We start from the raw sequence: 21,713 nt of genomic DNA, 5'->3' as shown, positions 1-21,713 counted from the left end.
CAGCCTGTGAACCAGACTGAAGGGGGTGAGAAATCCTCATGTTTAAAGACTATATTTAAATAAAATGAATGGAAATAGCTTTTTACTAATTATTTAATAACTGTGTCATGGAATGCAATGACAGGTAATTACTTCTCTTTAACAAAATACAAGGCACTCTTGAGCGAGCAAAACACACTGATTGACGGAGAGATTTACTTTACTGCATTCTCTGTAAATAGCCTAGAAAACAACAAAACAAGTCATAACTGAGTAGGAGAGAGATTATTTGAGCTTTATTGAAGGTTTGGGTCAAAGTGAGTCAGACTGGCATCTGTTCTCAGGTTTAATATGCCATTCATTAATGTTCTGTCCAAAAAGCATTGCCTGTAAAGGCTGTGTGTACACACTGCAACCATTACTTTCACCTCAGTTTACCATCGGTCCATCACAACTACTTCTACCTAATCACGGATGCATGTGTGTGCTACGTGCATGAACGTGACTACATAGCAGGCTGATATTGAAACAAAACAGAAAATGCAAAACTTACTTTAAATTACATTTCAGTGATCTCATAGTTTAATTATTTTATTTAAATTGTTTTAACATTTTGTTAATATTATGTTTTGAAATTAATTTATTTCATTTAAAAACCACTAGAAGCAGCTTGCGTACCACCAGCGGAGCATGTGGTGCGAGAACCAGTGACATAGACAATAAAAAAGTGTTGTCCATTTTATTTCTACAAATATATGACACTCAATTAACAGCAACAGCAAGAGCACAGCAAAGATTGTTACTGCAATTGTGGGCACTTTATGGTTTTCAGATAACTTCCATTCTCAGATTTGTACATTGATTGATTGGCACGTTTGATCACTGAAGACCAACTATTCCAAATGAAATGAGAATACTAATATGTTGTGTATAGCACCATGAATGCAGGAAAGCCGTGCCGTTTGGTAGCAAATGCTACACTGCAGAAACTGTAAGTGCAGTCCAACTGTGTGGTGAGTATTTCATAAACACTCGCATCGCTGCAACAGTGACGTCAACTGTAACGACTCAAAACACTCGAGGACATTCAGAATAGCACCTTTAAACTTTCTCACATGATAAAAAACGTTATAAAAGAGTACAAAAACACGTACGATAGATGAAACTCGCTAGCTAGATAGCTATAAGCCACTGTTACAATGTGCCATTGAAGATTTGTCATTACAATGCACTAGATCCTCATTAACTCAAACCTTCTGGGACAGGAGGTTGTTTGAACCAGTGATGATTCAAATGACTTAAATAAATTAAAATAATAGGGCAAAACTGTTGAAAGACTTCCAAGTGCGGGCTGCAGATATTTTCATATCAGAAGAAATCTGTCCCACAGTTCGATAACATTTGAAACTAACATACACAGTGATAGATAGCAAAACAAACAGTCTGGTAGTTAATAACTTCAGTGCTTGGTTGACATTACACTTTTTTACATTCTGCATTTTCAGATATTGATTAGAACAATGCACTTATAGGGCATTTGGTGATGTTTGTCAGTTCCTCTATAGAGTAGGTTCTGCTCTCATTACAACAGATTTCAACAGAACCTAGTTAACATTTTTAAAAAGTCTTCTCTTAGAAGACTTTTTCTTCTATGACATTTTAGTCACAGATGGGACGGGGGCACAGATCCACTTACTAACCATGTCCAACTAGTCTTGTATATTGGAGCGTCTTTCCATGGCCTAATGTGTCCAAGGCACAGGGTTTTGGGGAATTGCCTTGTGGGTAAGAGGCATCCAGAGGCCACTGGGAGGCAGAGTCATCTGTAAAGCAGCACAGAGGCTCAGTAGGGGTATGTCGAGACGGAGATGTAGATGATGAAGATGCTCTGGTAGGTAATGCGTCCCTGCAGCGAGATGGTGGTGGCCTGCACCTTGAGGCGCACCAGTCCCGGTCTGTCCAGAGCGCGCAGGGTGAAGATGATCCCCCTGCCCGCCTCGTCTCTGATGCCAAACACCCGGCCCATCGTGCCCGACTCCGATTCTTGCTCAAGTATGGTAAAAGACGTACGCTCTTGCAGGATGCCTGACTCTGAGAAAGCAGACAGACGTACCACATTGTGATTGGCTGGAATGCCGGAGGGGAGAGTGAGCAGCTTGTACTGCAGGAGCAGAGGGGAGCCTCCTGCGGCGCAGTCCAGAGAGCAGGGTCTGTAGCAGGTCCTGTAAAGGTCAACAGGAAAGTGTGAGGTGAACAGACACAATATACGTACATGCCCAGGGCCTAATTATTGTACTTTTTTAAAATTATTATTCATGAAATTACCCCGGGCTTCTTCCACTCTGATAGGATGCAGGGCAGGGTGTGTCCAGGCACTGGTATCCCCCTCGGGTATTAAAACACATCTGATTGTGCCCACATTGGATGCCTTGTTCTACACATTCATCGATGTCTAGAAGTAGAGAAAGGGGTTAGCTCTAATAATTTAAAGAGAGAATCAAGTCGGTTTTTAAGGAATTTGGTATCTTGGTGCGTAACAGTAAATCTAAAAAGATGAAAGCAAGTACTGCAAGTCTAGAAGTATAAATAAAAAATAGAAAATTAACAATAACAACAACAAACAATATGACTTATTTAAAAGGAAAGAACTGACCGTATGCAATAGACCTTTTTCACAGCAGCCATTTTGACATTAAAGTAGTGACACTAATTAAGGTTTTGTTTCTTTCAGGTCAAACAGAGTCAGTGTGCTGCTATTGTGCATGTTGGCTCACTGGAAAGGTTCTGCTACACTAAATGGAACAGAACCTTAATCAGTATCATTGATAACATCTGTGTGTACCCCACTATTTCATGTCAAAATGGCTGCTGGGAAAAAGATCTATTACAGTTTAATTGAACCTCTCACCTTTACAGCTCCTGCCGTTGGGTAAGAGCTGGTAACCTGGAGGGCACAGACACTGGAAACTGCCAACGGTGTTTCGGCACTCGTGTTGACACGGCTTCCTGAGCGCACACTCATCTACGTCTGTAGAGAGAATAACGTAAAGGGACGAGTGTGAGAGTGACGAGGTCGACAAGACAGTCTTATGTGGGCTGGTTTCATTGAAGCACACTCACCAACACATGTGCCGTCCCTGTTGGTGTACCCCACAGGACAGCTCTGTCTGGTAATGCGAGATACCCCATGAGAACGGGACAGGATTGGACGGCCTAGAGACGACACCAGCTGTGGGCGGAGTCTTGCCCTGACTCTGGTGCCATTGGTGAAGGTCTGACCTCTCTCCAGCCCCGCACAGGAGCGCCCGTCGCCAAGCAGCACAGTACCAGGAGGGCACAGGCACCTGAAGCTGCCGGGCACATTGCGGCACTGGTAGGCACAAGGGTTCGATGTCTGCAGACACTCATCGATGTCTGAAAGGTAGAACAAGGCTCAAGTGAATTCTCGTGCGAGAGCATTATCTGTGTGTTAAATTACGACACCTACACAGCTGATACCGTACCCAGACACGGGAGGCCTACTCCCTGGGATCTGTAACCTCTGGGACACACACAGCCGTAACCTCCAATTGTGTTCTGACAGATCTGAGTGTAGCGACACATGTGACTTCCATCCTGGCACTCGTCAATATCTGAAAAATATACAGTATATCAGAATTGCAGAAAACACAGCATTACATTTGCAATTCCAAAAAGTGTTTTGAAAAATCAAGACATAACTGTGATACTTTAAGTATAATAACAAAAGACTGTGATTGTGACGACTAGCAGCCTCAATCTCGTGCCAGTGGTGCTATTGGGACTATAGGGTTTCTTAAAATGAAGACCACACTACCATAAACTCTAGCACACCCTGTTATAAAGAGGATCTTCGGTCAGAGGTTTTCTCTGAGTAGCAATTAATGGAGATTTCAAAAAGTATTTGTGAAGGACGAGCCGTAACCTCTTGCTGTTTTGTGCCCTAAAACAATCCTGTGAAATCTGACCGGGTGTTCACACAGTGCAGTGTAGGGGTCTGTCAAGGCTGCCAATATTATCACCAACAGTCCAGTTGGCTCCCAATGATTATACAGACGCAGACAAGAGCCGGGGACTTCGTTTATAAAAAAGCATGACATGCGCAGAAAACCACGTATAAGTAGTTATTTATAAAGACCTTACTTTGCCGTGGAATTGATCTTATCTCCAATCAAAACTAGACTTGCTTTAAGTGATTTTCCTGCTGGTTATGTAGTGATATTTCAGTGTGCCTGTGGTGAGCTTTGCAGTGGCTTTATTAACAATGTGATAGGAATTATGGATGCCTAGTATTTACAGTTTAGGGTGGGGGTTCAGGATTATGGTAGGAACATTTTCACTGAATTAACACCTGAAAGTGCCATTTCCTGAAATATAGAGCCTTTAACAATGACCAGTAAAGCTGCTCTTTCACTATAAAGCTCAGTTTATTGCACTATTAGGCCTATATATAAAAACATACATAAGTTTTTCATGGTGTTCTGTACTTTCAGCAGTAAGTGACCAAGGGCAACCATTTACTGCATACTGCTGTGAGAACATAACAATTAGATGATAATTAGCCTGATCAGCCACCGTCAGTAATCAATACACACACATTAAACCATTAATCAAGCCAATGACTATCAGCAGACAACTTTATCATCATGTTTCTGTAGTGGTGACAAAACCTTAAAGAAATACGCATAGCAGTTTGAAAAGTTCCCTGTACTATCTGGGGAAAATAGTACACCAAACTCCCTTTAAAAAAACGACGTATTAACAATTTCTTACGACGCCATAAAAACCTGTAACTCTAGAAACACAAGATGGAGTGTGTCATTTGTTGACAGTCTTGAAAATTCAGCATCAATATAATCCATAAAGATAAACTTTGTTTCTGTACAAGCTTTACATTTCGTCGCCTCAGCTCACCAGCGTCCGTTATAGCTGTGCTGAGTGGGAGAAGACCATGGGAATAAATAAAATAAGGGCCGGTTGGTGGATCAGATTTATACCGAGTTAAACACTGTCTTAAAGCACAATTGATTCACAGTCTATCGTGTGTATGTCTTGTATGTCAGTCTATGGCTTTTCCTGACTAAATTCATTTGTACAAGCATTATGTAAGGGAAAATGGCTAAGTCAGGTGCTGTGAATTTAAGATTTATACATCACAAGTGCGTATGTTACAAATGGGCTTCTTAAAACCTGCATAAGCAAGGTTTTTTATGCTCAGTATATTTATAAATGGAACGTAAGCACGCTGTCAGAAATTATCTTAAGGCTAAGTTCAAGTATAAATTTAAGAATATTTTTATAAATAAAAGTTCACTGTCGAAGGATGAATGAATCAGTGAATCAGTGTTGTTTTGGAGGTTGGAACCAAATCTATGAGTCCTTCAAGGCATAACTGAGTTGAGGTCTGTAAATGAATTAACAAATGATTTATGGATGGGCAAATGCTACATTTAGCACCTTCTAAATAAAGTATAACTGCCACTAACCCACACAGGCTCCATTCTCTGCTTTGGTCATGCCAGCTGGGCAGCTGTCGAAACACTGGTATCCTCCCTCTGTGTTACGACACTCCTTGTGAGCCGGGCAGACGTTTCTCATGCACTCATTGATGTCTGTAAAAGGGCAACCATTACAACAGAGCTGTTATGGATTGTCAGTTATCCACTGGCTCAAAAATTCAGTTGAAAAATAATCTCTTAAACCTAAAATGCCTTGACTCGTAAACTACAAATCTCTTAACAAGTTATGTGACTGACCGATGCAGCGGTGTCCTGACAGCTGGTACCCTTGGTGGCAGATACAGCGGTAGGAGCCCAGGGTATTGAGACACTGATGCTGACATGGGGAGAGAGCAGACTCTTGGCACTCATCCACATCTGAAACACACATCTGGCTCAATCAACCTACCGCGGACATCCATTATGACATAATGTATGGTAAAACATGAGATTATTCTTTATTGATTATTGCAGGAACAACAGGATTCAACAAAAAACAACAACCCCAGTATGAGTAAACTGTTATGCCTCCGTACGAAATGTTGTGCAGTTGAACAGTGATTAACAGTGACTTGCCTTCACAGCTGGTTCCTGTGATGCTGGGCTTAAATCCTGGTCCACACTTGGCCTGGCAGCGATATGTGCCCACCGTGTTGACACACTGCTGGTTGTAGTGGCACATGTGCGAGCCCTGGGAACACTCATCTATATCTGCATGGCATCAAGTGAAACACAAGTATAAGGCTGAGGCATGGGATTAACTGGAAGTGAAGATAATGCAGGCTTACACAGATGATTTCTCCTTTACTAAACTAGGACATTGGCATTGGCTATTTGGTGATTAATCACAAAAACTCCAGCAGGCATGTTGTTTCCCGTCTCACCTTGGCATGTGTTGGTCTCAGAGGAGATGGTGAAGCCAGAGGGACATGCGCAGGAAAAGCCTCCCATGATGTTGTTGCAGGAATGAGAGCAGGGAGACTGGAGCGCACACTCATCTTCATCTAATGAGGACCACATTGAATCATAATAAAAAAAACTGGTATGGTGACAAATGTTGAAAGACAAATGAGGCATAAAAAAATGAAAGCAGCATACCAGCACAGTAGGAGGCTGTGTCAAGAGTGAAACCTTTAGGGCACGTGTCTCCATAACCATCTGCAAACAGAAGAAGTTCAGTTCATAGCTGCTGCAATGTTCAGCAACAGTATTTCATGTGTGGTATGTTAAGTTTTAAATCATTGTAATTTTTCCCCCAGACCTGGTATGAGAAGGCTGGCAGTGATATGGAAGTCCAAAGAGAGAGTAAACATGTTATAGACGCTGTTCATCCCGGAGACCTTGAGCAGCTGGAGCAGAGGGCCCTGGCGCTCCTCCTGGCCCTCATAAATAATGGTGTGATTGCAGCGCAGAACCATGGGGTTTCCTCCTCTCTGGTGGGTCTGCGATGACCACGAGTACAGCTGCCCTTGGCCTGTCTGCACATATGACTCATCAAACTCCTGCGGGACACAAAAAGAAAGCGGGTCAGAGAGGAGCTGAAGCCGTGCCGACACATTATGTAGTGAGATCCGTTTGAGGTCTTTAATCACAGATTGTAGTGACAGCGGCGAACGCACCTGAAGGCTCAGATGAGCTGATGATAATGAAGGAGGCACAAATCCGTTAATTACAATGTCAATTAGCAAAACTCCCTCAGAATCCAGACCTCTGGCAACGTGCGTCAAACGAAGGACCTCCCCTGTTAAAAGAGATAAAACAGTAAAATCACCACTTATTTACAAGCTCAAGGGAGCATGCTGAAACTGTTTAGAAGTAATAGTCTGCATGTCTAAACTGATGTGAGTGGTGCCATCTGCTGGTTGTTTTGTAAACTACAAAAAAGTTAGCATGTGTCTGTGTGTAGTTTGTGCTGCAAACACATAATTTATGCAAACTTAGCATGAATACATGAGTGATATATCTGCAAAGCCTGCATGGTTGTAAGTGCACTATCTGAATAATGTAACAGAGGAGAACTGGCCAAGCTCCCAAAACCTTTATACATAATGAGTGAAAAGTTTGAATTATCCATTGGCTAACACTTATTACTGATACATGTAACAAAAGCGATCCTGGCTGAAACTTACCAGTCTCAAACTCCAGCTGAGACTCCTGTCTGAACTGGCCCTGAGTGAGGGAGTAGCCGTTTCTAGCTTCCCCGCTCTGCAGCACAGTGGTCCAGTAGATGGGAGCAAAAACAGACACCAGAACCCGCAACAAGGGACCTACAAGGAAACAGCATCAGCTCTTGGCTGTGAGCTAGAATACAATAAATGCAGTCTACATGAGATTAGGACCGTATCCCAAAAATGAGCTCTGCTGTTTTCACTTCTTGAAAGTGAAAACAGAACAGAACGTACTCCAGTGTTTCCCCGAATTCACGTCTATCAACTATCTAGTGACTAGTCTACCAACTGTAAAAAAATATTAAAATTTAAAATTTTAATTGATTTATTTTAAATATAAAAAAATAAAGAATATAGGTTTCTTTTGGGGAAAATATATATTAGAGTTAGATTGTTTGTGTCTGTCTGTAAAAACTTGCTCAACCTTCAGCACTGAAATTACTTGGAGATCTCTCTGGACGTGTACTGTAGTCTTCATACTAGACTGCAGTACCGCAGAATGAATAGCGGATATAATGTGCAGTCACTCACCCACACTGGGGGGGATGTTGTCCAGGCGGGCATGAAGAGTGCTGCTTCCCTCTTCCTCATTGTCTGTAATGTTGGCCTCCAGGAAGGACACACCAAACTCCCTCTCGTTCACCATGCCTATCAGGCTGCCTCTGGTCTTACGAGGAGTCTCTCCTTTCACCACCAAACAGACAGAAATGTGGTGAGTTTACAGGCACTTTAAATTAAATGTCCCATCTAGCTCTGACTATGCATAACTTACGACATTGACCAGGATATGACATTATATCTGTGCAATATGTTTCGAAACACTAAAGCAATGACATTAAAATATAAGCTACAGTCCCACGTGAAAGAAGAGATATTTTTTACCTGGACAGAGACCAGTTTGACATTTCCTAGAGTCGGTACTGGGACCGCTGCACGACCGGCCACCATTGGCTGGTTTTGGGTTGTTGCATATTCTGATTCGTTCTTGGAAGCCTTGACCACAGGTGCTACTACATGGAGCCCATTCCTCCCAGTTAGAGTAGCCTCCATTGACTGTTGGAGAGATAGAAGAGGAGAAAATGAGCAGAGTTTTGAGTCTAGATTCTGTACAAACAAAACAAACAAGGAGCTCACAGAAAGCTTTCCTGGAGAGAGGAAAATAATGACAGAAATATATAAACACACAGTGAATCATATCAGATGAAACCAACTTCTGACAAAGAGAAGAATGAGACAAAATAAATAAGAGGAAGTAGGACGTAACCTTGGATGTGTGTAATTATAAGCACTCACTCTGAACCTTGAGAGTAATGGTCCTCTCAGCCGTTCCAGCTTCACTCTCAGCCACACACTGGTACTCCCCTTCATCTGCAGCCTATAGATCAAACAGGTAGAGGAGGAGAGTTTGGCTTAATTGGCACTCTGAGGAATAATTTTCCTCTGATAGGACCACAAACCTCCAGGACAAAACTGTGCCTTAGATCACATATAGTTTTATTTTAAAAGAAAGCTTTTTCTACTGGGCAGTTGAGATTATATTCCATTGAATTCTTTGTTATAATAGATATTATTGGGCCAGAGAGAGGAAATTTCACATTAGAGTGCTCTGTGGGAAGGACAGTCATCTATCTGTGAGAAAGTCTCAACTGCAGGCTGTGCAATTACAGCAGCAGTTAGAGAACTAACAAGGTTACAGGCTAAGGAAAGAGGGGCAGCGTCTGGGAACATCCAGCTCTTTGTTTGTCTCCACCCTCTGCTGCTAATGCTGTTAGCCTTTCTGACTGAACTGAATCTGATTTAGATGGGAGCAGGACGCTGCAGGACAGTCACACACTGTTACTCCACCCAAGGGGACTGCAGATGAAGCCTGGACGGGATGAATACAGCTTCATTGTTCTCCAAGACATGAAGCAATTATTGATGTAAGTAGTTTGCTCAAGGGGGCTTAATCATTCAAACTTGAGCAAAACTTGTCTAGAGAGAGGGTCACTGCTCTAAAATGTCAGAAATAAAGCACAAAAAAAGAAAGGGAATGCTGTATTTACAGTGATGCTGTAAATGATCAAGGATCCGTTGTGAAGCGCTTGCATTCGGAGGGAGCGGAGCAACGCTTTTCCATCCCGGAGCCAGCGGAGGACGGGGCTGGGGTCTCCATGGACTGGACAGTCAAGCACAGCAGAGCCACCCTGGATGACTGTCTGAGACATGTGGGCTTCACCCTTCAACACCGGAGGCTCTGGAGACACACAGCACATATTTAAGATCAACAGGGTGATATCAGTGTGTGCAGAAAGTTAAATGAATAACCCTGACCAAAAAGCTCACCTCTGATACGGACAAACGAGAGCGCTCGGATGGAGCCCACGCTGTTTTCTGCTATGCACACGTAGGTCCCGGCGTCACTCACAGTCACATTCTCAATAATGATGGAGCTCCTGCCAGCCTCATCAACAGTGGCACCTGAATAGATCACAATACTGTATTAGGTTAAAGATTACAACAGCAAGACTGATTAAGCCATGTTTTTGTGATCTGTAATACTGTCCTAGTACAGAAGCGCTGTGCAGCTCACCATGTAAAGGAAGATAATACCTGGGTAAGGGCTGTTGTTGACGGTCCAGGAGATGACAGGAGAAGGTGTTCCCTGAGCGTGGCAGGACAAGGCCAGACTCTGCCCTTTGTTCAGGGTTACATCACCTGGCAGCTCCTTGAAGGCAGGCCTCATGTTGATGGACAGGCGGATGTCTTGTCTCACGGAGCCTGCTGCATTGGTAGCCACACATGTAAACACACCAGCATCCCCTGGCTGTGTGAAGAAAGCAGTCAGAACTGATTTATATGCCCCAAAACTAGACACAGATGTAGTTCATGATGTATAGAAGAATGTGGGTTGTACTGCTAACCTCAGCCCTCTCGATGATCAGCTCTCCTGATCGCAGGACGGTGAATTTGCCGGGAAGGTTGGGCACAGTGGTACCATCCTTCTCCCATGATACTCTGGGCTCTGGTGAACCCTGAGCAGCACAGGGCAGCAGCGCCTGAAATCCTTGAATGACTGACAGTTCTGTCTGCGCTGGAGGAATCATGGGCGGGACTGAAATGCAACCACATCCGTTTTATCAATTAAACTTCTTTAACATTAACCTGCTATTTTATGTCTTTACATAAAATCAAATGGCTTAACTCACCTTGAATAACCAGCCTCATGTCGTGGCTGGCTCTGCCAGCAAGGTTTTTGGCTGTACACGTGTACAGGCCTGCATCACTGCGCTGGGTAGAAGTAATTGCCAAGGTTCCGTTGGCAAAGACACGTATATGAGCGCCGTCAACCACAGGCCTCCTGTCCTTAAGCCAAGCTACTTCAGGTTGGGGCTGCCCATCAGCCACACACTCCAGGCTGATGGGCTGGCCTAACACTGCAGTGTGCTCCACACGAGGCACACTCAGCACAGGTGGAACTGGAGAAACATTAAATGAACAAGTTGTTACTGGAGTTAGCAGATGCATATGTGACACATAATCTGATTAAGGAGGATATACACGGAGAAACCACATTTTTATTCTCATCCGTGAGATCCACAGTACCTTGAAGGACTAGTTTGGTCCTGCCCACAGCTACGCCAGCGTCATTCTTTGCCAGGCACTGGTAGGTCCCAGCATCACCAAGTGTGACACGGGAAAACTTCAGAGCTCCATTTGAGAGCACAGCAAGCCTGTGACCTGCAACAAAGTCACATCACATGAGCATGGAAATCAGATCATAATGCATGAATTCCAGTGAGAGTAGTAGTTTGATAGAGCAGACTGAATGCCAATAATGCTGTCCAGTCTGTAAAAGCAGGTAAGTATTTTTCCATGAATGTTACAGATACCAAATGTTAAAGTAAGCACCAGTGGCAGCATCCCCCGTACAGTAACAGTGTGTTTAAAAAAATTAGTGTTCAAAGTTGTGATTTTTTTTAATCATTACCTGTTGCTATGGGAACTCCCTCTCTTTGCCAGGTGATGGACGGCCTGGGGAAGCCTTGAACCTCACAGGGAAGAACAGTCCCATGATGTAACACCACTTGCACTTCCTCTGCCATTGGCCTGATCTCTGGGGGCTCTAAGTACACGGGAGAACAATCACTTGTTATGTGTATTTACATGTTTTATCACATGCGTTCCAACAGCTAGTCTGTGACAGCCTACCTTGCACAGTGAGGGAGATGTGTTTGTGAGCCACTCCGGCTGGGTTGCGGGCTGAGCATGTGTACCTGCCGGCATGGCTTGGCACAGCAGCGGTTATCTCCAACACTCCTGAATTAGTTAGTGCAAAGAAAGTTTAATGTCATATTTAATAAGCAGAAACATAAACCTTGCCCTGTGGCATTATTGTTCTAGTAGAGCAAGAGCTGTCTACAGTGTCTTTTAGTGTCTTACCAGTGGGAAGGACACGATAACTTCCACCTCTGGATCCCAGTTTGGCTCCACCCTTAGTCCAGGTGACAGTGGGCTGAGGGCGTCCTTGTACTTGACAAGGCAACACCACAGGAGACATCTTCACAGCTGTGACCGTCGTGACATCGTCCTCAATAGATGGAGGGACTGAAAGAGCAAATAGCAAATTCATCAATTCAGTCATCTCAGAGGGCTCTCTCTACTGTCTGCTTATTGTACAGAAGTCAAAATCAATACCTTGCAGGGTGACCTCAATGACCCTGCGCTCCTCGCCCACATCATTGACAGCCGTGCACTCAAAGTAACCTTCATCCTCACTGGACGGTGACAGAAGAACCAGGGACCCAGAGGACAGTAACCTGGACAGAACAGCACGACTGCGTCAGCTTTTAAGTTTTTATGGCTTTTTATTTTTTTGCAGTGTATACACATTGTGTATTGAAAGGGAGTCCGGCCATAGCTTTGTCTTTACCTGTATGCGGCAGGCTGCTGGCTGCTATCGAACGGAGTGCCGTTCCTCTTCCAGGATACTTTAGGTGGGGGTATGCCTGTAGCCTCACAGCTCAGCACAGCTCTAATCCCCGTGGTTACTGTCACATTGAAGGGACCAGGATTGATTGAAGGACCCACTGATGGGAGATAGAACAGATTCACATGTGAGATATGAAATGGGAGAAAAAAGCACCACCAGAGTCAATATGGAAGTAATAGTTTTTCTCTACTATATTTACCAAACACCCGCAGATCCACTCCCCGGTGATCTGAGCCAGCCTGGTTGGACACAGTGCAGTAGTAGCGACCAGCATCACTCAACTGAACCCCGTGTACACGCAAGGAGCCCTCTGATAACATAGTGTACCTGAAACAAATACACAGTAAAAAGATGAATGGATGGATGGATGCACCACAGTGTGTATGTGTGTTTGTTGTTTTTGGTATCACATGTAAAAAAAAACAAAATGTAAATATAAGAAGGATGTTTACTTATTGTTATCTTGAGTTATGGGGAAGCCATCTTTCCTCCACATGACCGTAGTTGAAGTGTCACCTTCAACTTCACAAGGTAGAACTGCATCCTGGCTGATATGTGCGGTCACCACTGAGCTGCCCTCCTTTATTACCGGTGGTACTGGAGGAATACAGTGACATATTGTATATAGAACTATTTCCAACATGTATTTAAATAAGCTTTTTATCGACAGGCTGACTTACAGAGAATCTCCACAGTGAAAAACAGACTAGTGCTTCCAGCCATGTTGGTGACCACACAGCTGTACTGGCCGCTGTCCTCAGGCCTGACTTCCTGTATCTCCAGGTACTGACCCCCTGCCAGCCGCTGGATACGACCACCCAGCTGATATAACAGGAGGAGAGTGGGGAAAACAGAGGCATGTGAGTCAGAAGAGGTGGCTTTTAGATAAAATACCTGTTTTGGTTTTTTTTTCCAGCTCTACCTGAAGTTTGGCCTCATCCTTAAACCACTCTATGTTGGGAGCGGGGTCACTGTCAGCCAGGCACTCCAAGGTCAGATGTCCATTAACTGGCACTGTCAGTGTCCTCACATCACCAGAGCCGACGAGGGTTGGAGGGACTGAAACACAAGCACTGATTCTTAAAAAGTGGACCTCACTGATGTGTATTAAAAAAAGTTTGTAATGGCAAAATACACATACGCACACACAGTATATGCCTAAAATGCTTCTTTAAACAAAGACGAGCTAGGTAAACACATGTGGCCATGTGGAACAGATAAACTCAGGGGCAAGATGTAAAAATCATGTGTTGGCACTAAAAAATGACATGCTTAGCTTTCCATACAGAGCGCAGCGTTTATAAAGAAGGATGTGTGTTTAGCTGATGATCATGATTCACAGTTTTATGATGCAGCTGAGCTGGGTATGTCATAATAATGCAAAGACGGAATATAACATCAAGAATTTGGGAACTTTGCTCAGAGCATTAATCTCAACAGTTTAATAGGTCTCAGCAACGTTGCAAATAATAAAATTTATAGAAGCATTTTATTCTAGCATGAAGAAATAGGTAGAACAAATGTAAAGAGGTGTAAGCATGCTGCACAGTGTATCGTAAATGAAATCAAAACACATGTATGAAAATGCCCTTATACCCTATGTACGTCATATTGCGTGCAGAACTGCACACACAATGTAATTCTGTGCATGACTGCAGCCAGAAAATGCTAATGCCAGACCAAATCTGGTTCTACTTTTGCGCAAACACCGATCTTTACTCCTGAGTGCACACAGAGCTTTATTCATCAAGTTCCAGGTGCAAGCAAGAGAGGAAGTTAGAGAGAGAGAGAGAGACCGTGGACATGATATATTTCTTCCAAGTTTAAAAAAAGCGCAAGAAGAGCTTGTGTCACCTTGGACTCGGACCCAGTAGTTTTTTCCATCCTCTCCAGCCAGGCTGCTGGCCAAGCAGGTGTACAGACCTGCATCCTCCACCTTTGAAGAGACGACATTAATCAGCTTGAGTGGCTCTTTCATGAGAGTGCTGTAATGGCCTGGACTGATGCTAAAGCTTCAGTCTCCCAGTTGTTTGGCCATGTACAGATAAATGTTCATGCTTTGTTTTTGCTTCGAACCATAATTTGTATGAAAAGACTGGACACATTAAAGCTGCATAAGACATATTGAGATGGACTTCTTTCCAAAATTCTCATTGCATCCTTTTTTTGCACAAAGTTAAAGACTTAAGCACATGTGCTCACATCTACTATGTTTTTACAATAAAACCTTGATTATTGCTGCTGTGCAATATTGTCAGATATTGTCCAATTGAAATTTACCTGAACTTTGCTAATCCTGACAATGTGTCCATCCTGCTGAACAATGTCAGTTCCTTCCAAGGGGCGGCCATCTTTGAGCCAGCTGAGGGTGGGAGGTGGGACCCCGACAGCGGAGCACTGCAGTTCCAGTGGACTGTTTACTGCGATGGTCAGCTCTTCTGGAGAACTGGAGCTGGAGATCTTCGGAGGCTCTGGATTAGAAAGCAGAACATTTTTTGGCTCGGTAGTTCATAAACTTTAAGTCAGAGATAAATTAAATAAACAGACAACAGTTTTGGGATTTACCGAGCACGGTGAGGTTAAAGCTCTTTGTGCTGCTTCCAGCCTGGTTACTGGCCACACAGCTGTAGAGGCCTGCGTCTGAAGGTGCTACGTCAGGCAGCTGCAGCCGAGTCTCCTGTCCATCCAGCAGCAGGTTGCGGTGAAGGGACAGCGGCTGGCTGTCCTTCATCCAAGTCAAAGTCGGAGGGGGGACACCACGCGCTTCACAGGTTAATGTCACCAAGGATCCCTGGACTACTGTCACTGGCTCCACTGGTTCAACATGATCCACACCTGGAGGCACTGCGGAGGACACACACACACAGTATGAAACACTCAGAGCCAAAATGCCACATATCAGATTTAGGGAAAATGAGTATGTTATGATTGTACCTTGGACCTGGACATCATAGCTGAGCTCGGCGAGACCAGCTCGACTGCGTGCCACGCATGTGTAAGTTCCAGAGTCGGACAGCTGCACAGGAGAAATCCTTTTTCATAAAGAAAGGGAACACTTGAGCGTTACCTCACCTATAAACACGCAATCCTTTTTTACAAATGATCATGTTTGTTCAGCTTTCTTTCTCTAAACTGACCTCAGCACAGAGTCACTAGACAGGAGGCGAGTGCGAGGAGTGAGCAGCAGAGGACGTCCGTTCTTCAGCCAGCTGATCTGAGGCGGAGGGCTTCCTGCTGCCTGACACTCCAGAGTCACAACACTGTCCTGTGTGACCTGCACCTCTCTGGGAACGGTGGTCTCGCCAGAGATAGACGGCGGAACTGTGACAAGTCAAATCAAATCAGATCAGCCAGAAACCTCAGCACTAACATGGATGAATGTTCAATGAAATGTTCAAACTGACCGAGAACAAAGAGGGTGTAGATTTTGCTCTCCTGTCCTGCCGGGCTGACAGCCAAACAGGTGTATGTCCCAGAATCCTCGGGACTCAGCTGCAGTAATGTGAGCGTGCTGCCATCAGGGGTCATACTGCGGGGTTACAAACACAATGTATCACTTTATCCATTTTCCTGTCTGACCCAGCATCTATTATTTTTGACCCCACCTCTGAACATCAGTATTACTTTCCCATCATCACTATCATCGTCCCACGATTTTCTCACACTCACACATACACACACTGACATTTGCTTTCTCTGGCCCAGTAGCAATGACCACATAAGCTGCCGAACAGCTGTAAAACAGCTGCTCTTTCTGTTCCCCATGATGAAATTAGACGATGGACTATAAACGACTCCATTTGTCTGTCCACACATCGCTCTGTCACGCACATTATCTTTGACGATGATGATTAATATTTTATTCTCCAAACCTTAAGGGAACGGTGTGGATCGATTCTTGAGCTGCTTGCAGCAGCTTTGAATGAGCAGAATGTGCTGCATAAAATGTATCATTACTTCATTCTGTGTGCAATTCAAGCCCCGGCAGTAAACAGGGAATGTGAATGACTTACGCAATGTGACGGGTGTCTGTTCCGTCTAAAGTCACTCCGTCTTTCAGCCAGCTGAGTCGTGGTGTGGGGATTCCAGTTGCTCTGCACTCCAGGGTGAGCTCCTCTCCCATGGGTGCACTCACATCAGATGGATGCTCGGAGTCCAGGATGGTAGGCGATACTGAGTTGGACAAAGATTACTGCTAAATGCTGCTCTTTTACAAGTAATTTGTATAATTTTCTAGCTCATTTTGCACAGATTTCTTGTTTCTCTTTACCCTGCACTGTAAGTGTGTAGTCTTTCTGGGTTCGGCCCTCACTGTTCTTGGCCACACAGGTGTATGTTCCAGCATGAGACAGAGTGAGAGGCCCCAGCTCCAGCCTGTTCCCTCGAACGGACCACTGCCACTGCAGACTGCTCTCTGGACAGCAAACACATTCACTTACACAAGCTTTCCCACATGACAAACACATTCCAGTTCCCCTATCACTGCCTGCCTCTTACCGATAGGAGTTCCGTCCTTGAGCCAGGTGATGCTAGGCACAGGGACCCCTGATGCCTCACACAGCAGGGCCACATGGGAGCCAAGGGTGTAATTTAGGGACTCGTGGAGAGGCCCATCCAGGACAGGTGGAACTGCAGAAATATATAAATATATATATATTGCAATTTCAAAACCATTCCCTTTTGAAAATAGTTGTTACTTTGAGCATAGCAGAGGTATTCTCACCATGCACTGTCAGTCTGAATGTCCTGTCCACCTGTCCTGCCACATTGGATACTTTGCAGGTGTATGTGCCACCATCTGCCAACTAGGAACCAAAAAAGAAGGTCATTGTGGTGAGGGAGGGTTTATTTTGAGCACAGGCTGTAAGCAAAGAGAGAACTCAGCTACAGTAGCTGGTGTGTGCGCTCTGAATCAAGGAAAATAACTTATAATACAATTAAAATAGAACCGGACAAAGAAAGGGTGCTGCATCTTGTCACATATGCAGCCATGTCTCCAGTTTCCCTCGTCTTTTCCAGTCTTTGTATTTCATGGAATGAATGTGTGAAAGTTAAAGCTGTATAATTTAGACAAGACTGGATCAGTTTAAGACCTGTCAAAAGCCACTTTCAGTTCTTAAAAGACTTTCTTTATGAGTTGTTTGAAGCTTCAAACATGTATGACGTAAGAACATTTTCTCCTGACCTGAACTCCAATGATCTCCAGCTGGTGACGATCCATCTTTAGTCCGTTCCCTGCAGCCAGTTGCAGCCCATTTTTGTACCATGTGACCTCAGGCTCAGGAACACCATGGGCTTTGCATCTTAAGGTGACAGAGGAGCCAACTTGTGGTGTGACCAAGTCTGACTCAGCATCTAGACGAGGCTTCAGGGTGGGCAGGACTGATGGGTTGCACATACAGAGAGGGCATGATCTCAGTTTCAGAATTGGTATGATTCACTCCTGAACTATCCTCACAGCTGGCTTGCGGTAAACAGATTTTTTTTTTTTCTTGCCTAGACAATGTTTTGAGATTTGATCATCTGTATATGTAGCTAAATTGTGCAGATGGGTCACCCGTGTGTTTGCTCACCATAAACACTGAGGAGAATACTCTTCTGGTCCTGGCCTGCTGAGTTGGTGGCTGTGCATACGTACTGCCCTGCATCCTCCAGTCTGGCCCGGGGCAACTGCAGCATCTGGCCGCCTATAATAAAATGATATGAAATATAATATCTACACCATTATTAGATTTAAACTACCCTTGACATAAGAATGATTTGTGTATTGCGAGTGGCCGAGGTCTGACCTGGCAGAATGTGGATGCCGGTGCTGAAGTGGAGCACCTGCCCGTCTCTGGTCCAGGTGATCTCTGGAGGAGGGTACGCTTGGACATCACACAGCAATGACACCATGTGGCCCTCAATCACACTGACCTCCTCCTCTTTACTGCCAATTATTCTAGGAGGCACTGAAAGAGAAAACCACAGCTGTGTTGTACATGTAGAAGGCATGAGTCAGCAAAAGAACATCCAATAACGTCCATTATAAAACACCCGAAAGGCATGTAGTGGTCCCTCTGATAACACAGGAAATTGAATATACCCATGGTAGTGGTAAAGCCCTTTGAGTTATGGTCTTTTCTTACCTTGCACTGTCAGGCTGAAGAGCTTCTCGACTGTGCCAACCTTGTTTTCTGCTACACATGAATACCCAGCCATGTCTGAAACCTGGACACTGAGGAGCTGAAAGATGGGATTGAAGTGTTATTCCTCAATAGAACATGTCACCGTGGGATATGTTTACACGCTGGTATCTATCTAAAAGTCAACAATGACTCACCTGAAGCTGAGTCCCATCCTCGCTGATGTGGTGCTGTGAGTCTGTGTGCACCGGCTGCCGATCTCTCAGCCAGGAGATGACAGGAGCAGGGTGTCCAGTCACATCACAGTGGAGGACCACAGTGCTGTTGACCACCGCTCCCATTTCCTCCATAAACTCCTCAGACGCTCCCATGATCACAGGAGGGACTGGAGAGGTAACAAAAAGACATCCCCTTCAGATAAAGACATTTTATTGCGTACGTTCTGATCATAACATAATTATGTACATGCACTTGCTTACCCAGGATCTCCAGCTCAAAGTGCATGCGGTCCTCTCCAGCTTCATTAACAGCCTGACATGTGTACTTTCCAGCATCTTCTTTCTGCACACGGGCGATTTGTAACACCTGTCCACCTGAAAATACAAACCCATTTATCCATAAATATGAAGCCACACATAACAACCACACTACTGGTTTCAACTGAGATCACACATGAAGCAGTTCCCTCTGACCTGGAAGTAGTACCACTCCATCTGCAGAGGTCAGTTTTCGTCCATCTTTGTACCAGCTGAGCTTGGGTGGGGGGATGGCATTACTCTCACAGGACAGAGTGATTGAATGGCCCAGGACCACCTCTCGCTTGTCTACCATGTCTTCTTTATCATCACCCTCGTGCCCCAAACCCCAGGCCGCCTCTCTGTTAGTCACCCGGTGAAAGATCGGAGGTACTAACAAGACAAGAACATGTTTGTGTCAGATTGCTTTCGATTAAATCTGTTCTAAAAATGTATCTTAATTGTAATATATATCAAACCTAAAAGTTACCAAAACACTTCATAACAAACATGATACTGAGGAGAAAAACTAAGATGTAAGCAAACACACCCTGAATGGTGACACGAAAGTCTCTCTTGTCCTCTCCTGCAGAGTTGGTGACCACACAGGTGTACTGCCCCTCATGGGACATCATGGCGTTCTCTATGTGGAGCAGGTGGCCACTCTCCTGAATGCCAGCATGGATGTTTCCAGTCAGCAACTAAAGACAAAGAAAATGTCTCAGATGATACAGTCCAGGTGTTGTATTGCTGCAGATGGGAAAAAAGTCGTATTAAGCCTTTTGTGGCTCCAAAAGAATCTAGACAAAATCTGATAAACTGCCTCGAGTGACGTCAGACATTAGCTGCTACTTGCATAACACACCTGAACTGGCAGTCAAGGTGCATTATGGGTAATGTAGGCATCCGGTTTTGACAAGGAATAAGAATGCAGGAAATAAAAGAGACAATATCTCTGATTCTGCTGCATCTGCATTTTGCTGCATTTTGACCCTTTTGTTTTTAAACTGTCCAACAATGTTATAGGAGTTGAAATTGAAATTTGTGGAGTGCTTTTCTACAATTCTAATGTATAAAAATGAGTACAGGTATCAGTATCAGTAGTGGGTTTGAAGTGTTAGGAGTGAGTCAACAAAACATTTGGCAGATGTTTAAATGTCACACGATTTTCAGCCTGTAGTGTGTTTTTACTAAAAATCTAAACGATAAAATAATAATAATAATAATAAAAAAGGATTCAAATTCGCTTAATCCTCATGCATTATTCTGCTGCTCCCTATTGGAGGCCCTGCAGAGCACTAGCTCACACACATACTGAATGGTAGATGGTAGATGTTGCAAAAAAAACCATATGAAAACACTGTAGGTCAGTGAGAAAACACACAGGCAAAAGCAATCTAATTACAGCATTTTTAACGTCATATTTAGTCACTGCATTCTTCTTCTCCATCTTTGCTATAATTAACTAGCTTACTCATCGCACAAAATCTGGAGAGTGGAGGTGGCTTGTGCAAGAGGGTGTTGATTCTGTTGAGGTTGTTGCAATTTTTACTGGTTGCCAGTAGAGGCTGAACGTGTTCCATACAATCACCTCAGAAGTACATGTTCTAAGCGCACACCAACCTGTCCATCTTTGAACCAGTTAACCTTGGGCTCAGGGAAACCTTTGGTCAGGCAGGAGAGAGTCAAACTCCCGTTGATGCGTACTTTCTCTTCCTGACCACCAAACGTTAAGGATGTAGAGTCGCCTTCTATCTGTGGAGGGACTGAAGATGGAGGGGAAAAAACAGATGTATCATTAAAAGTTCTGTCTCAGCCACTTTAATTTATAAGTGGTGTAGTTGTCTCTTACCCAGAACACTCAGAGAATAATGTTTGGTGGCGGTGCCGGCCGGATTCGTGGCCCTGCAGGTGTAGAGGCCAGTGCTGTCTCCCTGCGCTGAGCCCAGCCGCAGCGCCTGTCCACCACGGGTGTATGTCAGCTGGGGACTGGACACTATCGGCTGGTTATCCTTCAGCCAGGTGATGCTGGGTGTGGGTGACCCCTCGATGTCGCAGGGGAGGACTGTGGGGAAACCCAGCACCACTGACACCTCAGAGGTCTCATTGGGGCCCTTGATGGTGGGGGGAGCTGGAGAGAAAGGCCGACAATACACTAATGTTCAACAGCCAGTAAGATTTTATTGCACAGAATGAATAGATCCTCAGGGGATTGACCTGGTTTGAGCAGGAGACCCTTTAAAACAGAATTGCAGTGTGTAATACTTTTGCAATTGCAGCACATGCAATCCCGAGAGCTCCGCATAACGAGAATTCATTATGTGCTCATAGACCAGGCAGTGTGGTGTAAGTCAAATAATCAGTAGAGGCTACAAATGAAATAAATATAATGTTCTGTAATGTTCTTTCTTACAAAACATGGCTACCACAGCACTTTT

At 44.3% G+C, this 21,713-nt stretch overlaps 1 protein-coding gene across 1 annotated transcript in view; it reads right to left on the bottom strand.

Annotated features, from left to right (window-relative positions):
• Positions 1–245: 245 nt before the first annotated feature.
• Positions 246–21,713, bottom strand: part of hmcn2 (hemicentin 2) — a 45,829-nt gene continuing 24,361 nt past the window's right edge. The window contains exons 31-81 of the mRNA XM_051422013.1: positions 21,128–21,406; positions 20,899–21,041; positions 19,826–19,976; positions 19,453–19,668; positions 19,240–19,353; positions 18,958–19,145; positions 18,764–18,860; positions 18,425–18,586; positions 18,209–18,322; positions 17,821–18,017; positions 17,359–17,440; positions 17,133–17,264; positions 16,906–17,049; positions 16,649–16,808; positions 16,040–16,164; positions 15,773–15,956; positions 15,570–15,667; positions 15,201–15,479; positions 14,916–15,106; positions 14,490–14,571; positions 13,558–13,694; positions 13,316–13,457; positions 13,088–13,232; positions 12,835–12,962; positions 12,576–12,732; positions 12,341–12,462; positions 12,086–12,250; positions 11,855–11,962; positions 11,634–11,768; positions 11,249–11,383; positions 10,852–11,121; positions 10,567–10,757; positions 10,256–10,469; positions 9,989–10,123; positions 9,709–9,899; positions 8,957–9,038; positions 8,546–8,716; positions 8,195–8,347; positions 7,625–7,762; positions 7,115–7,236; positions 6,757–6,997; positions 6,594–6,653; positions 6,380–6,499; positions 6,072–6,206; positions 5,754–5,873; positions 5,484–5,609; positions 3,483–3,611; positions 3,100–3,393; positions 2,888–3,007; positions 2,305–2,431; positions 246–2,201 (exon numbers count right to left, since the gene is read on the bottom strand). Of these exons, the coding sequence (XP_051277973.1) occupies positions 1,823–2,201; positions 2,305–2,431; positions 2,888–3,007; positions 3,100–3,393; positions 3,483–3,611; positions 5,484–5,609; positions 5,754–5,873; positions 6,072–6,206; positions 6,380–6,499; positions 6,594–6,653; positions 6,757–6,997; positions 7,115–7,236; positions 7,625–7,762; positions 8,195–8,347; positions 8,546–8,716; positions 8,957–9,038; positions 9,709–9,899; positions 9,989–10,123; positions 10,256–10,469; positions 10,567–10,757; positions 10,852–11,121; positions 11,249–11,383; positions 11,634–11,768; positions 11,855–11,962; positions 12,086–12,250; positions 12,341–12,462; positions 12,576–12,732; positions 12,835–12,962; positions 13,088–13,232; positions 13,316–13,457; positions 13,558–13,694; positions 14,490–14,571; positions 14,916–15,106; positions 15,201–15,479; positions 15,570–15,667; positions 15,773–15,956; positions 16,040–16,164; positions 16,649–16,808; positions 16,906–17,049; positions 17,133–17,264; positions 17,359–17,440; positions 17,821–18,017; positions 18,209–18,322; positions 18,425–18,586; positions 18,764–18,860; positions 18,958–19,145; positions 19,240–19,353; positions 19,453–19,668; positions 19,826–19,976; positions 20,899–21,041; positions 21,128–21,406 (8,030 nt within the window). The 3' untranslated portion in view covers positions 246–1,822. The remainder of the gene's footprint in view (positions 2,202–2,304; positions 2,432–2,887; positions 3,008–3,099; positions 3,394–3,482; positions 3,612–5,483; positions 5,610–5,753; positions 5,874–6,071; positions 6,207–6,379; positions 6,500–6,593; positions 6,654–6,756; positions 6,998–7,114; positions 7,237–7,624; positions 7,763–8,194; positions 8,348–8,545; positions 8,717–8,956; positions 9,039–9,708; positions 9,900–9,988; positions 10,124–10,255; positions 10,470–10,566; positions 10,758–10,851; positions 11,122–11,248; positions 11,384–11,633; positions 11,769–11,854; positions 11,963–12,085; positions 12,251–12,340; positions 12,463–12,575; positions 12,733–12,834; positions 12,963–13,087; positions 13,233–13,315; positions 13,458–13,557; positions 13,695–14,489; positions 14,572–14,915; positions 15,107–15,200; positions 15,480–15,569; positions 15,668–15,772; positions 15,957–16,039; positions 16,165–16,648; positions 16,809–16,905; positions 17,050–17,132; positions 17,265–17,358; positions 17,441–17,820; positions 18,018–18,208; positions 18,323–18,424; positions 18,587–18,763; positions 18,861–18,957; positions 19,146–19,239; positions 19,354–19,452; positions 19,669–19,825; positions 19,977–20,898; positions 21,042–21,127; positions 21,407–21,713) is intronic.

This window comes from Dicentrarchus labrax, unplaced genomic scaffold, assembly GCF_905237075.1.
Source record: "Dicentrarchus labrax unplaced genomic scaffold, dlabrax2021, whole genome shotgun sequence".
Lineage (NCBI taxonomy): Eukaryota > Metazoa > Chordata > Actinopteri > Moronidae > Dicentrarchus > Dicentrarchus labrax.
The sequence above is the reverse complement of the archived record's forward strand: the minus strand, read 5'-3'. Positions and strand labels throughout refer to the sequence as shown.